The 11,765-nt window shown below is 35.0% G+C and overlaps 2 protein-coding genes and 1 pseudogene across 6 annotated transcripts; all 3 read right to left on the bottom strand.

The window, feature by feature from the left end:
* Window positions 1-103: 103 nt before the first annotated feature.
* LOC104719371 (tRNA threonylcarbamoyladenosine dehydratase) lies at window positions 104-3,667 on the bottom strand. 4 transcript variants are annotated; one of them, XM_010437286.3, is made up of 11 exons: window positions 3,299-3,667; window positions 3,151-3,197; window positions 2,946-3,036; window positions 2,215-2,362; window positions 1,838-2,050; window positions 1,599-1,733; window positions 1,338-1,472; window positions 1,027-1,242; window positions 713-837; window positions 564-621; window positions 104-465 (listed from the first exon to the last, which is right to left on the bottom strand). In XM_010437286.3, the coding sequence occupies exons 1-11, from the start codon at window positions 3,388-3,390 to the stop codon at window positions 355-357; spliced, it is 1,371 nt and encodes a 456-aa protein (XP_010435588.2). In that variant the 5' UTR covers window positions 3,391-3,667; the 3' UTR covers window positions 104-354. The 4 variants fall into 4 exon arrangements, with proteins under 4 accessions (XP_010435588.2, XP_010435587.2, XP_087326864.1 ...); XM_010437285.3 differs by having other exon boundaries at window positions 2,946-3,042; window positions 3,299-3,626; XM_087470738.1 differs by having other exon boundaries at window positions 3,151-3,203; window positions 3,305-3,502.
* A 356-nt stretch (window positions 3,668-4,023) lies between these two features.
* On the bottom strand, window positions 4,024-5,978 carry LOC104720522 (protein neprosin-like; annotated as a pseudogene). The gene is made up of 6 exons (XR_015568245.1): window positions 5,877-5,978; window positions 5,546-5,773; window positions 5,166-5,321; window positions 4,921-4,974; window positions 4,576-4,719; window positions 4,024-4,496 (listed from the first exon to the last, which is right to left on the bottom strand). The product of XR_015568245.1 is annotated as a protein neprosin-like (transcript).
* A 1,592-nt stretch (window positions 5,979-7,570) lies between these two features.
* On the bottom strand, window positions 7,571-10,923 carry LOC104719369 (NADH dehydrogenase [ubiquinone] iron-sulfur protein 1, mitochondrial). Its single transcript, XM_010437284.3, has 5 exons — window positions 10,365-10,923; window positions 9,989-10,235; window positions 9,595-9,889; window positions 9,139-9,513; window positions 7,571-8,775 (listed from the first exon to the last, which is right to left on the bottom strand). Exons 1-5 carry the CDS (start codon window positions 10,783-10,785, stop codon window positions 7,876-7,878), a joined length of 2,238 nt encoding a protein of 745 aa, XP_010435586.2. The 5' UTR covers window positions 10,786-10,923; the 3' UTR covers window positions 7,571-7,875.
* Window positions 10,924-11,765: the final 842 nt, after the last annotated feature.

Below are 11,765 nucleotides of genomic sequence, written 5' to 3'. Positions count from 1 at the left end.
AAGTATTCAAATTTTGGCTTAATAGCTCCAGCTGACTGCACTAATCAAACTCAGCCAAAATTTCCATTTTTTTGGATGAGTTTTGAAAAATTCATTCAACTGATTGATCCAAATGGTCTATTATATTGTCAAAAACGAACATCATTCTTCATCTCCTTTCAATTGGATCATTTGAATGCATAAAGGAACAGAGCCTACCCATTGACAAAAAAACAACAACAATTTGCTAATCATTTGAGAAAATGATACATTAAGATAAGTAACTTGGTAAGAAGCCATTCATACTAATACTAAGCAAAAAGCTTCTTCAAGCCTATGTGATTGATGATTTTCTCTACAGGTTCTTTTGTCTTTCTAGCCGTAAAAATCAAGCTCTGCCTTCTTCAGTACACATGAAACTTTTTCAAAGAACTTTGTTTCACTTTCCTTCACTTCCTCGAGAGTCTTAGCCTCATGTTCATCCGCCTATCATAACGTAGCATACCTCAAAATTAAACCCGACCAAACCGACGAATTCATTTTAATGATTTCAAGCTATTCTCATTAAGCAAAAAAAAACAAACCTCTTTAAACTTCAGAAGAATCAAGTTCGAGACTGTTGCTGGCTTCTTTGCATCCCATCTGATTAATCATAACACCACATTATATATTTTTTTCGGATTTCCATTGAGCTTATTACGACATGTTGAGTAAAAGGAGTGAATCGACATACCTTACGAGCATCAACTCATTCATAGCTCGCCACATTCCTCTCCCAACATCTTTTGCAGTCTCATCTCTAGCACTTCGTCCGTGCCACAACTCTTTCACTATATACATCACTTCCTCAACATCCACCTACAGAAAACAAGGAAATGGACCAAAGTTTTTAGAGGAATTCTCAAGAACCCTGCTTTTTAAACTTCACAAGCAGTTTCAAGTGTCACATAAATCTCAGTTACGATTACTATTTCTATTAGTCTTCTTCTTAACAAGTTATAGCGACAAAAGAGCACAATATAAGAACACTAAGACTAATCAGAATACCTCTACTTCTGCAGATGTGCCATAAATTGTCTCCTCATGCTCAATAAGGCGGTTATGCAGTAATCGATAATGATCTAAATCTAGATTTACGATAGGCTCCATCTGAACTTGTACACCTGCAAGTTGTGTAATAACATAGGAGGCCATAATTTGTCCAAAAATAGCTGGGATGGTTCCAAGTACAGGAATTATCCGAACACGAAAGCCAGGTACTACCTGAAAATCACAAACAAGATATTCAGTGTTGGCAATAAAAAATGTAAAAGATTTGGACGTAGATGTTCAGTGTTCCAAGAATTGAAATTAGTTACTTGATAATCTGAGGGATTCTCGTCTTCCCCATTTGGCCCTTTAAAGGGAAGCAACTTCGCTTTTGGTTTTTCCAGGGAAAACACGACAGGAATGCCTCCTTCAATACCATGTTCTCTCCTCAATCTGTGTCTTACCTGAAAATCAAGAACCACGTAAGAGATCAAAAGTGTGTAGTAGTGTTGAGACCCGAAGATCATCAATTATGTATACTATCCATCTGATGAATGCCTTTTATTAGAGGAAAGAGTTAGAATTGTTACAGAACGAGATAATGGGTCAATTGTTGACTCTCTTATATCAGCCACTCTGATTCTTGTTGGGTCAGCTCTAGCACCAGCACCAGTTGCACAGAGAACTTTCAAACCCCTCTTAACGCATGCAGCCAAAAGTCCCACCTAACATTATATTTGAAACGAGACCAAAATATCAGGAATTTCTCAATCACCAGGAATGCTATAATCTGAAGCACTATTGGAAGTAGATGGATCAACTCATGTACCTTTGTATCGATGTTATCAATGCAGTCCAAAACAAAGTCTGGGTTGCCTGAAAGTATTTCTTCTTCAGAAGATGAGTCATACAGCATCACCTTGGCTTCTATATGGCATTCAGGAAAGATTGAAGAGAAATGTTTCTTGAGACATATAGCTTTCGGAATACCAACATCTGCTCGTGTTGCAACAGCGTGCCGATTTAATGATGAAAGCGACACCTTCTCATGTTCATGGAATTAAGAACACATGCATGAATATAAATGTAAAGGAAAAACAAGATTCTCTGTGATACTTGGAAGAAATTAAGATGCAAATTTATCCAAAACAGACCTTAAATCTATATAATAAAGATAAAAAAGAAGCCAAATATAACCAATGATACCTGGTCAAAGTCAACCAGGAGGAGCTTCCCAACACCTGACCTCAAGAGCATAGAAGCAGCATGACTCCCTACACCTCCAAGTCCAATAACCACAACATATGATCCAGTTACTTTACGCTGGGATTCAAGATCGAAAAACTGGATATTCCTGAACAAAATTTTTTAGCAGAAACCTTTTAGAGTCAAGGAAATCAATATAACATCAGGTAATGTGTTGAACATCATTACAATTTACAAAAAGGTTCACACATTATAAGCAAGGCATAAGATGATTTCATTTAAATCTTCCACTTGTGCCTTCTAAGATTTCCCTCGCAACTTAAACAAGACAAGATAGAAAAAAACCATAGCTTGTATCTCTTTAGTATCACAAGATTTTATAAGAAAAATTACTTTACTCTTGAGATTGATTCAAGATCGAAAAACAAGATATTCCTTTAAGAGATAAATTAGCATAAACATTTCAAATCAACATAACATCATGCAATGTGCTTAACTTAAATACAAAACGACTCAGACATCACAACATTTTGACTTAACAAAGGTAAATGAGGATTTCTTATTGAGTCTTCTTCCTTGTTGTTTGCTTGAACAAACCAATACTTTCAGAAAGACCATAGCTTCTGTCTCTTAAGAATCAGCTAAAGTTTGGTCATATGGGCTTACTAAAAGTCCTCTAAAAACAATAATTTTCATTGCAGCAAAGACACCAAAGATTAAAAAAAGGGTACCTGGTTAAATGTTCAGAAACAATTTCATCATTCAAAAGATCCTGACCATTAGCTGCAGTAACAGGTCTTGTCTCAGACTCAATACCGTTTCCTGCAACTACCACCAATTTCACCAAAACTTAGTAATCGAAATCTGTTTTTTTTTTTTTTTTTTTGGGGGGTTTTATGATATCCAAAGAAACAAAAGTTACAAAATCACAAGTACCTAAGAAATTAGTTACTGGGGTTTCATCGTGCTGCTTCACTGAGCTCCTGCAGGTAAAGAAAGCGAATCAGCTTTCAATAATCTCGAAACTGCTAAAGGATTTAGAGGTTCTGTAACACGAAATTGAGAGTCTTGAGGTTATAATTGCCTGGAGAGAAGTTTAAGGAGAGCGACGGTGGAGACGGATCCAATAAGAGCTCCGGCTCCGACGAGACTCAAATACTTTAATTTATCCTCCATTACCGTTAACTTACCTTGTCTTTACCAGCGAGTCGTAATTAAAAAGTTTTATGATTGGGGTTTAGGGTTTTATTACAGAACAACGAAATTTAGAATCTATCTATTCCGATATTTACATAGTTTCGGTTCGATTTGGTTCATCTATGTCGGTTCGGTTTCTAGGGCTGGGTGTTCCGATACCCATTCAGGTTCGGATCAGATATTTCATATTTGCGGATCTGTGAGTTTAGAGAGGTAACAAAACCTGTTAGGATACAATATTTTAAGATTTCGTATTACCTGAAAAATTCGAAATTTTAGTATCCAAATTTGTCTAAACTACTCAAAAATATTCAAACTCTCTACAAATCTAGTTTTCACTCAAATTAAAATAGCTTAACTACTCAAAAATATCCAAAATTTCAAATATTTTTGGGCACTTAGATTATTACAAGGACAAATATAAATAGTACTAATATATTTTTACTATATGATTATATTGTGAGTATGTTCGGATTCGGGTTTGGATCAGGTTCGGGTTCGAATTTTTTGGATCTTGACATACAGAATCCGTTCAAGTATTTTTTAAAATTTTGGATTCGGCGGATTCAGATCAGATCCTTGAATTCAGATAATTTGCTCAGGCCAAAAGAATGAAAAACATGGAAGGTGAACAAATTATTCTAGATGCTCAATTACATCATTACATGTTGTTTAAACATAAATTACTTTTTTGACTTTTACATAAAGTTATCTTCTTCTCACTTTAATATAATCCCAGGACCTCCAAAATATATGATATGTCCGACCGGTAACCCTGAATATAAATCCTCGTATACTTTATGACCATGATTGTTATCCGAGTATGTCTCTATATTCTTCACCATCCGGTCGATATTAAAATTCTCATCGACCGTAATTATATTACAGATATGTGCATCGAACTTTGGATCCAACAAAGGAAAATATCCATTCCCCATTTGAGGACCAGGCAAAGATGCACTATATATATGCTTCTCCTCCCCATTCAATATTGTTTGCCATACTCTCTGTTGAGATAGTTTAGCCGGCCAATACCCAATATATATTCCTCCAAACTCAAGCCGCCAGTTACCATTTCCTTTATCCTTTCATGATCAATATCAATATCAATATCTGACATCTTGTTGAGTTATAAAATGGAGAAGAAATTAATAACAAGCAAACCTTGAGTAAGCTATATGTATCATAAGCACTTGTTTTAGCGCCGCGAACAGTAGGAGGACCTCGAACCACACCAAGAGGAATATCTGAACGGACTACTACCATGCCAACTGGACACAAAGTATTATAACACTTGTTTTGACCTGCCTGTATGATTCTATATATCGTTATGCATGCCTAGCTTATGATTATATAGTACAACAAAAAAAAAGGTTCAATAATATACATACGAGATGAGAACATATGGATAGAAAATTGATATGACGGAAAATATGAACCATGTAAAAAAAAAAGATGGACAAATTAAAAAACCTTTGAAGAAATAGTATATGTAAGCAATTAACTTACTTTTGTATAAACAAAACTTCTTGGTTGGTTGTCAGGGTATAAATCTGGATTAATCTGAAATGTAATTATATTTCTGTTAATAATATATAAGTCAGTATTCTAGATCTGTATACAATTATAAAAATACCAACTTATCATGATTATTTTTTTCATTTTTTTTTGGCCAAAACCAATTTATCGTGATTTTTAATTTTGATATTAGTTAAGTGAAAAAATATAAATATAACATGTGAAAACAAACTTACAGTCCATCCAGCTTGAATATAATCTTCTCCGATCTGAACAAGCATACGAGCAGAACTAAATTGTGGATATTTAACTTCAGGATCATTTACAGAAACAACCATTGATGCTCCATTATAGCTTTTCCTTTCTCCTTTCTTGGTACGAGCCACCGCAAACTAGTCATCATCACCATGATCATAATCAACTTAATTTGTTGTATATATGAGTTTGATAAATAAAAAAGTTATATATCGTGCGTCATTTAAAAATAACAAAGAACATAAAATAAAGATTAGTGCACAGTTGTATAAAATTTATATACATTAAAAAAAGGGAGATGGAAAAGAAAAAAATGTTAAACATCTTATAAAACATAACAGAAAGAGTACTACTTACTTACATGATGTGGTTCATTATCTACATTATATTGATTATAAGTGAAGTTCCAGGAACCTCTGGGTTTATATTTGTCAGAATGCGAATTTAGTCTCAAGAGTTTGTCTTTAGTGACTCTTTGTATGGGTACAGTATCTAAAGGACACCCTACACCATTTTCCCACAAAAAGCCGAAATTTTTATCATTTAACTCTTTTGGTTTTGAATTTTTAAAGGATGATGTCCGGTGCATCTACATTTTAAAAATAAATTTTGTATTAGTGAAAATAAGAAATTAATTAATGGTAAAATTAGGATATTTCTTTGTAGTCACAAATATTAATTTTATTATATACGTTGTAGCGGAATAATTGATTTTTCATCGTTGGATGATCAAACGCTGGTTGTTTGTAAAAATCCACACATTCATAGGTATCTCCATGTAGTCTATCATCCATTAAAAACAAAAATTAGAAATACTTAATAAACTTCATATAATAAATATTGCGCTAAACAATAGTAAGATTAAATTAAACAAACTTTGATTATTTTATCAGCATCTTCGTTGACAAATTTAAGTTGTTTTTCCAATGTTTCTGCATCCACAAAACGATTATTGAGACTCGCCATGTCACTGAAACATAGAATATAACTTATCAGAAATATCAACATCTTTGAACCACTTAATCCGTAAGTTCTACGAAAAATTGTTAGAGTGAGAATCAAATAGCTAGTCAAGGGAGATTCATAGGAAAATAAATAGTCTCTATATAATAATATCAAAAGTAGTGAGACAAAGAGAATTATAAAGAGCACTACTAATTAATGTTTTCTAGATACATGTGATTTCTTTTCATCAAAGTTTAACTATATAATTAACTCATTTAATTATTATTAAGTGTCTTATAAACTTCTCTCTATATATAATTATATTATATAATAATAGCTTTATAAAAGAAAATAGAATTCTATGAGAGAAAATGAAACATAAATAATTTTAATGTTGTTGACAAAAAGAAAATAATAATAAATAATTTTTATGTTCACTAGATATGTTTAATTTTTAGAAAAGTTTCAACTATGTAATTAACTCATACTCCCTCCGTATCACTTAAAATGATGTGTTAGCATAAATGATGTTTTTGTATATTATATTAAATGATGTTTTTAATTTTCTATGTGATAACATCCTATTTAGTGTTTAGGATTATTTCAAAGCTAAAAGGATGATTTCCAAGTATATATTTTTAGATTCAAGGAGGTTTTATAGGTTTAAAGGCAAAATGTACCAAAAAGAGAGATAGCAAAACACATTTTTAGATAGTTTCGTGATTACTTACGGAAATAAAATAATTTAGGTTGTTTAGACATAGTGACTGGTGCTATGGTATAGACTAATCTCTTAATCGAAATTTGCGTTCTTGAACATAAATTTACTTTAGAGGTTTGAATAAGATGACTTTAGTTATCAACATTTGTAGAAAATAAAAAGGAGGTTGTACAATAAGTAACAAATATGTATGTCGAAGCTGAGAAAACATCTGTAAGGTTTATTTCTGAAAATTATCTAATGATTCAGTATAGTATAAACCAGATGACTTGGTTGGAAAAGAGAAAGTGACATAATAAGAAAATATACAAAATAGTTATCCAAAAAGATACTTGAAGTTTTAAAATAGATGTAAAACTATGGAGTCTGTTTCCGACAATATAGAAAATATCTGTAATTTTTAAAATGATCTGAAACTCGTCAGGTCGACCAAACCAATCATGCATACTATTTTGGGACTGAAGAGTAATAATATAAATCACAATTAGAGTTATAACTGATAACCACAGCTTATCTCCAAATCGGTGACGCCATTCCTTTTTTTTTTCTAATCATATCAAAGTTCGTAAATGCAATCACAAAGTTGAAATTGAACTTATTTTAGGTAACACAACTGGTCAAAAAAGTTTAATTCAGAAGGGATCGCTTCACTTTAGAAACCAACTAAATCCTTTTAGAATTTGCATTGTCTGTGGCAACCACAATGATTAGAACAAATGATAAGGTAGAGATTGTATGTATTCATCGCCATGCCGGAAATTCATCTAAGCAAATACAATCAAAAAGAGTCCTACTAAGAACAATACAAGATGCCACAAAGCATCCAATTAACACTGCAATGTTTCGCATCTAACAATGTGCTTATTGCAAATTGCTTATAGATTTCAGCGCAAGCTAAACCGAGATTTAGTGGTACTCGGCTTAAACAAAAGGTCTCGGTAAAGAGGAGAGCAAACCAAGAATCAGTACCTTTATTTTTGCAAAAGAAGAAAAAAATGTGAAAACATAGCAAGTTAAAAAAGCTCTCACTTCTTCAAGAGCACGGCACTGCACTGCGCCATGATCTTTGATGCTCTTGTGATCGAGTTTGTCATGTAAAAGTTCTCAACCGCGGGTTGGAACGGTGTTGTGCTCATTGTCTCCTTGCACTCAGGCTTCAATGTAGGCCCAAAAGCAGCTGGCTCTCGCTCATCTGTGTTGACCAGATTTGGGGCGACGTTCTTGATTCTTGATCTAACACCTTCAATTGAGTTGTATGGAAGCTTCACACCTGAGATCTCTGACAATGCTCTGACAATCTTCCAGTCATCTCTTGCATCACCAACGGTTGGAACAGCGGGAACAGTCTGTTGAGTAAATCCTTCTGTGTTTTCATAGGTTCCTTCTTTCTCGGTGAAGGCCGATGCAGGGAGGATTACGTTTGCACGGTAAACCGCTTTGTCTCCATGGTGGCCTTGATAAACCACGAAGGCGTCTTTAGGAATCTTTTCAACATCTACGTCGTCTGCTCCCATCAAGTAGACGAATTTTGCAGACTCGAGGGCTTTGGCGGACTGTTGAATGAGACCGAGATCAAGAGCAGCCGCTTGAGCAGCATACAGAAGGAGAAAGTTGAGACCGTTCCAGTCTGGTCGGACGACATTGTTGGCTTGTGCAATGGATTCAACAGATGAGAGGATGGCATTTTTATCAGTTCTGTTGAAGAGCCCAGCACCAACAATGATTGCAGGGTTTTTGGCGTTCTTGAGAGCCGTACAGAATGGGTGCCGTCCCGCAGCAATTTCCTTAAGAGTATCAGGCCCAGTCCCGAGGTGTTTGCAGTCGTAGTTGAACTCTGCAGGTGGACCAACGTATCCAACCTTGGCATTCGATGCACGGACTGTCTTGCAGATCCTAGCATTCACCATTGCAGCTTCAACCCTTGGCTGGTAAAAGTAGACAGAAAACAGGTGAATATACCGCTAATAAAACTGCACAAGGTTGATATCTTAAAGAGCAATTTTAGCTTAGGAGAAACTAGCAGCCTGAACATGTGAAGCATTGACCCGCATCAGAAATGTAAATCTTAAACAAAATTTTAACATCTAATCTGGTTTAAAAAACCTATTTTTGCTTGCTTCCCCCTTATAATTTCCTCTGCATTCCTTATATTAATATGCACAGAATCTTTAGTCACACCACCAAATTAGGTTACACAATTTTTTTTATCTGTGTCATTGATCCAAAGCATAAGTGTCTATGTAATCTAGTTCTCGTAACCTTGCAAAGAGACAGGGTGGAAAACTCACCTGGGTGCCAACTAGAAGGAAGATATCGGCGTTCTCAAGTCCACTGATGCTAGTGTTCATCAAGTAACTGTACCTAAGATCAGCATCAACACCAACAGCTGTTCCTTCACACCAGACATTGTCTGAACCCATTCGATTGACAAAGTCCTTCAGTACCATCATGGATTCTGCATCAGATAGCTGACCTGCTACTCCAACAATCTCCTCTGGCTTCACCTGATGGATGACATCACCCACAACAGCCAGGGCATCACGCCAGCTCACTGCCTTAAATCGTCCATCGGAATCTCGGATCATAGGGTCGCTAAGCCTTTGCCTTTTTAGGCCGTCATAACAGAATCTGGTTTTGTCAGATATCCATTCTTCATTTATATCCTGAATAAAGAACACTCATAAATTCAACATCCAGCAAAAATACTTAGATAGCGATTTCGAGCAAGAAAAACAATGACATACCTCATTAAGACGTGGAATGATACGCATCACTTCTGGTCCTCTACTATCAACACGGATGTTGGACCCAACGGCATCACTAACATCAATGGTTTCTGTTGCCTTCAATTCCCAGTTTCTGGCTTTAAAGGCAAAGGGCTTTGAGGTCAAGGCTCCCACGGGACAGATGTCTATAACGTTTCCAGAGAGTTCACTGGTCATAAGCTTTTCAACATAAGTTCCAATTTCTTCTCCACTACCACGACCTAGCATGCCAAGATCCTGAACCCCAGCAACTTCTGAAGCAAATCGTACACACCTACAAAGACATTATAGAAACATAAACCTAATCAATAGGATAGTATAATGTATCACATTAACTAAAATATCACACTTTTAAGCAAACTCTTTAAGTAACCTTGTACACTGGATACACCGAGTCATAACAGTCTTCACAAGAGGGCCAAGGTTTTTATCAACAACAGATCTCTTCATCTCAGTGAAACGGCCTCTGTCAGATCCAAAAGCCATAGACTGATCCTGAAGATCACACTCTCCTCCCTGGTCACATATAGGACAATCCAGAGGATGATTCATCAACAAGAACTCCATCACTCCCTCCCTCGCCTTCTTTGCTATTGGTGTATCAGTCTTAATCTTCATCCCTTTCATCAAACAAAACCCAACAAAATTGGAATAGAAATGAAACAAAAGCACAAAATCCCAATTTCTTATACCAATCAAACGATCAAATCAAATCATCAGCATGAAATCAAAAGCTTTAATGAACTAACCGGGAAGAGCGGGCATGGCACACGACGCCACAGGCTTGGGAGATTTCTCAACCTCAACAAGACACATCCTGCAATTTCCAGCAATAGACAAACGAGAATGATAACAAAACCTCGGGATATCAACTCCGGCGACCTCACAAGCCTGAAGAACTGTGAATCCTTTAGGGACTTTGACCGCGTAACCATCAACAAAGACCTCGATCGCATCCTCGGGATTCGAGAAATGGACGCGTGCTCCACCAATAGGGTTCCTAGGAGGGAGAATCTGTGTCGGCGGCTCGGGCTCAGAGACAGCGGCGGATTCAGGAGACTGGAGCTCTGGTTTGGAGACGATGGTGCGGAGGAAGAAATTTGAGCTTTGGGATTGAAGAAGACGAGAAGCTGGTCGAATGGTTCGAGAAGCTAAGATGCCTAAACCCATGGCGTTGTGGATCTGTATCGTCCTCTACTTCTTCTTCTACTTCTTCTTCTTCTTCTTCTTCTTCTTCTTTCGTCTATGTGTTTATTTCTCGATCTTGTTGTGTTGTGAGAACTCCTGAAGCATTTGTGAGGGAGGAAGAGACACGATTGAGTGTGTTTTGGGCTTTATGGGCTTTGATTTTGGATATTAAATTTGGGCTTACATTAAACCAAGAACTACGCTGGTGATTTTTTTTTTTCTCTTTTTTTTTATGTATTTTTGAAAAACAAAAAAATGGTATTTTTGGAAAAATATTTATTTTAATAGTATTTATGAGAATTGCCCTTTTTTTATTTATTTACAAAAAAAAATCATGTAAGTATGCAATACTAGTAGAAAATCGATAATAAGATTGAAACGGATTTTACAACTCTTTTTTTGAAAAAAAAAAAAACTTTTTTACTTGCTCTTAATCTCTTATGATCAAATCCGTTATTTTCAATCTTTTTAATTTTAAATTCAAGTCCGTGTGTCTCAAAATTATGTTGAAATTTATGTTCAAATCTTTAGATAGAAATTAAAAAAAAAAACTTTATTGGCTGAAAAAAAAAACTTTTTTGTAGAAATTTTTAAATTTAGGACTTTTATATCTAAAGATTATTGTTGTAAGAAAAAAGACCTTGTGGTATTGCACCTTGAGCACATGCCCTGAAACGAATCTGTTAAAAATAAAGCCAATACGATATTTATTTTTTGCTATTATTAGTTTTTTCTTTTTTTTTTAACAACTGAACTTATACAAAATAGAAAATACATATATTAATATGACCAACCAATCAAGATTAATAAATTAGAAGAAAATTAATATATAATAAGATGGGAAGATAAATTTTTCTTATTTACTTAAGCCAAATTTTTCTACTACTTTCTCCTTTTTTAGTTGGGAATAGGTAAGATTAATATGTTGACAAAAGAAAAGATTAATATATGAGTCTTCTTTT

The sequence above is a fragment of the Camelina sativa genome, chromosome 10 (genome assembly GCF_030686135.1).
Source record: "Camelina sativa cultivar CO46 ecotype springtype chromosome 10, ASM3068613v1".
NCBI classification, from domain to species: Eukaryota; Viridiplantae; Streptophyta; class Magnoliopsida; order Brassicales; family Brassicaceae; genus Camelina; species Camelina sativa.
The sequence above is the reverse complement of the archived record's forward strand: the minus strand, read 5'-3'. Positions and strand labels throughout refer to the sequence as shown.

Coding starts and splice junctions, on each gene's coding strand:
- LOC104719371 (XM_010437285.3), bottom strand. CDS start 3,390: ATGGAGGATAAATTAAAGTATTTGAGTCTCGTCGGAGCCGGAGCTCTT. Junction 2,363..2,945: donor GTTTCTGAACATTTAACCAG/GTACCCTTTTTT, acceptor AATTTTGTTCAG/GAATATCCAGTTTTTCGATC. Junction 838..1,026: donor GCACATCTGCAGAAGTAGAG/GTATTCTGATTA, acceptor TGTTTTCTGTAG/GTGGATGTTGAGGAAGTGAT.
- LOC104719369 (XM_010437284.3), bottom strand. CDS start 10,785: ATGGGTTTAGGCATCTTAGCTTCTCGAACCATTCGACCAGCTTCTCGT. Junction 10,236..10,364: donor TGCCATGCCCGCTCTTCCCG/GTTAGTTCATTA, acceptor GTTTGATGAAAG/GGATGAAGATTAAGACTGAT. Junction 8,776..9,138: donor TCCTTCTAGTTGGCACCCAG/GTGAGTTTTCCA, acceptor TACTTTTACCAG/CCAAGGGTTGAAGCTGCAAT.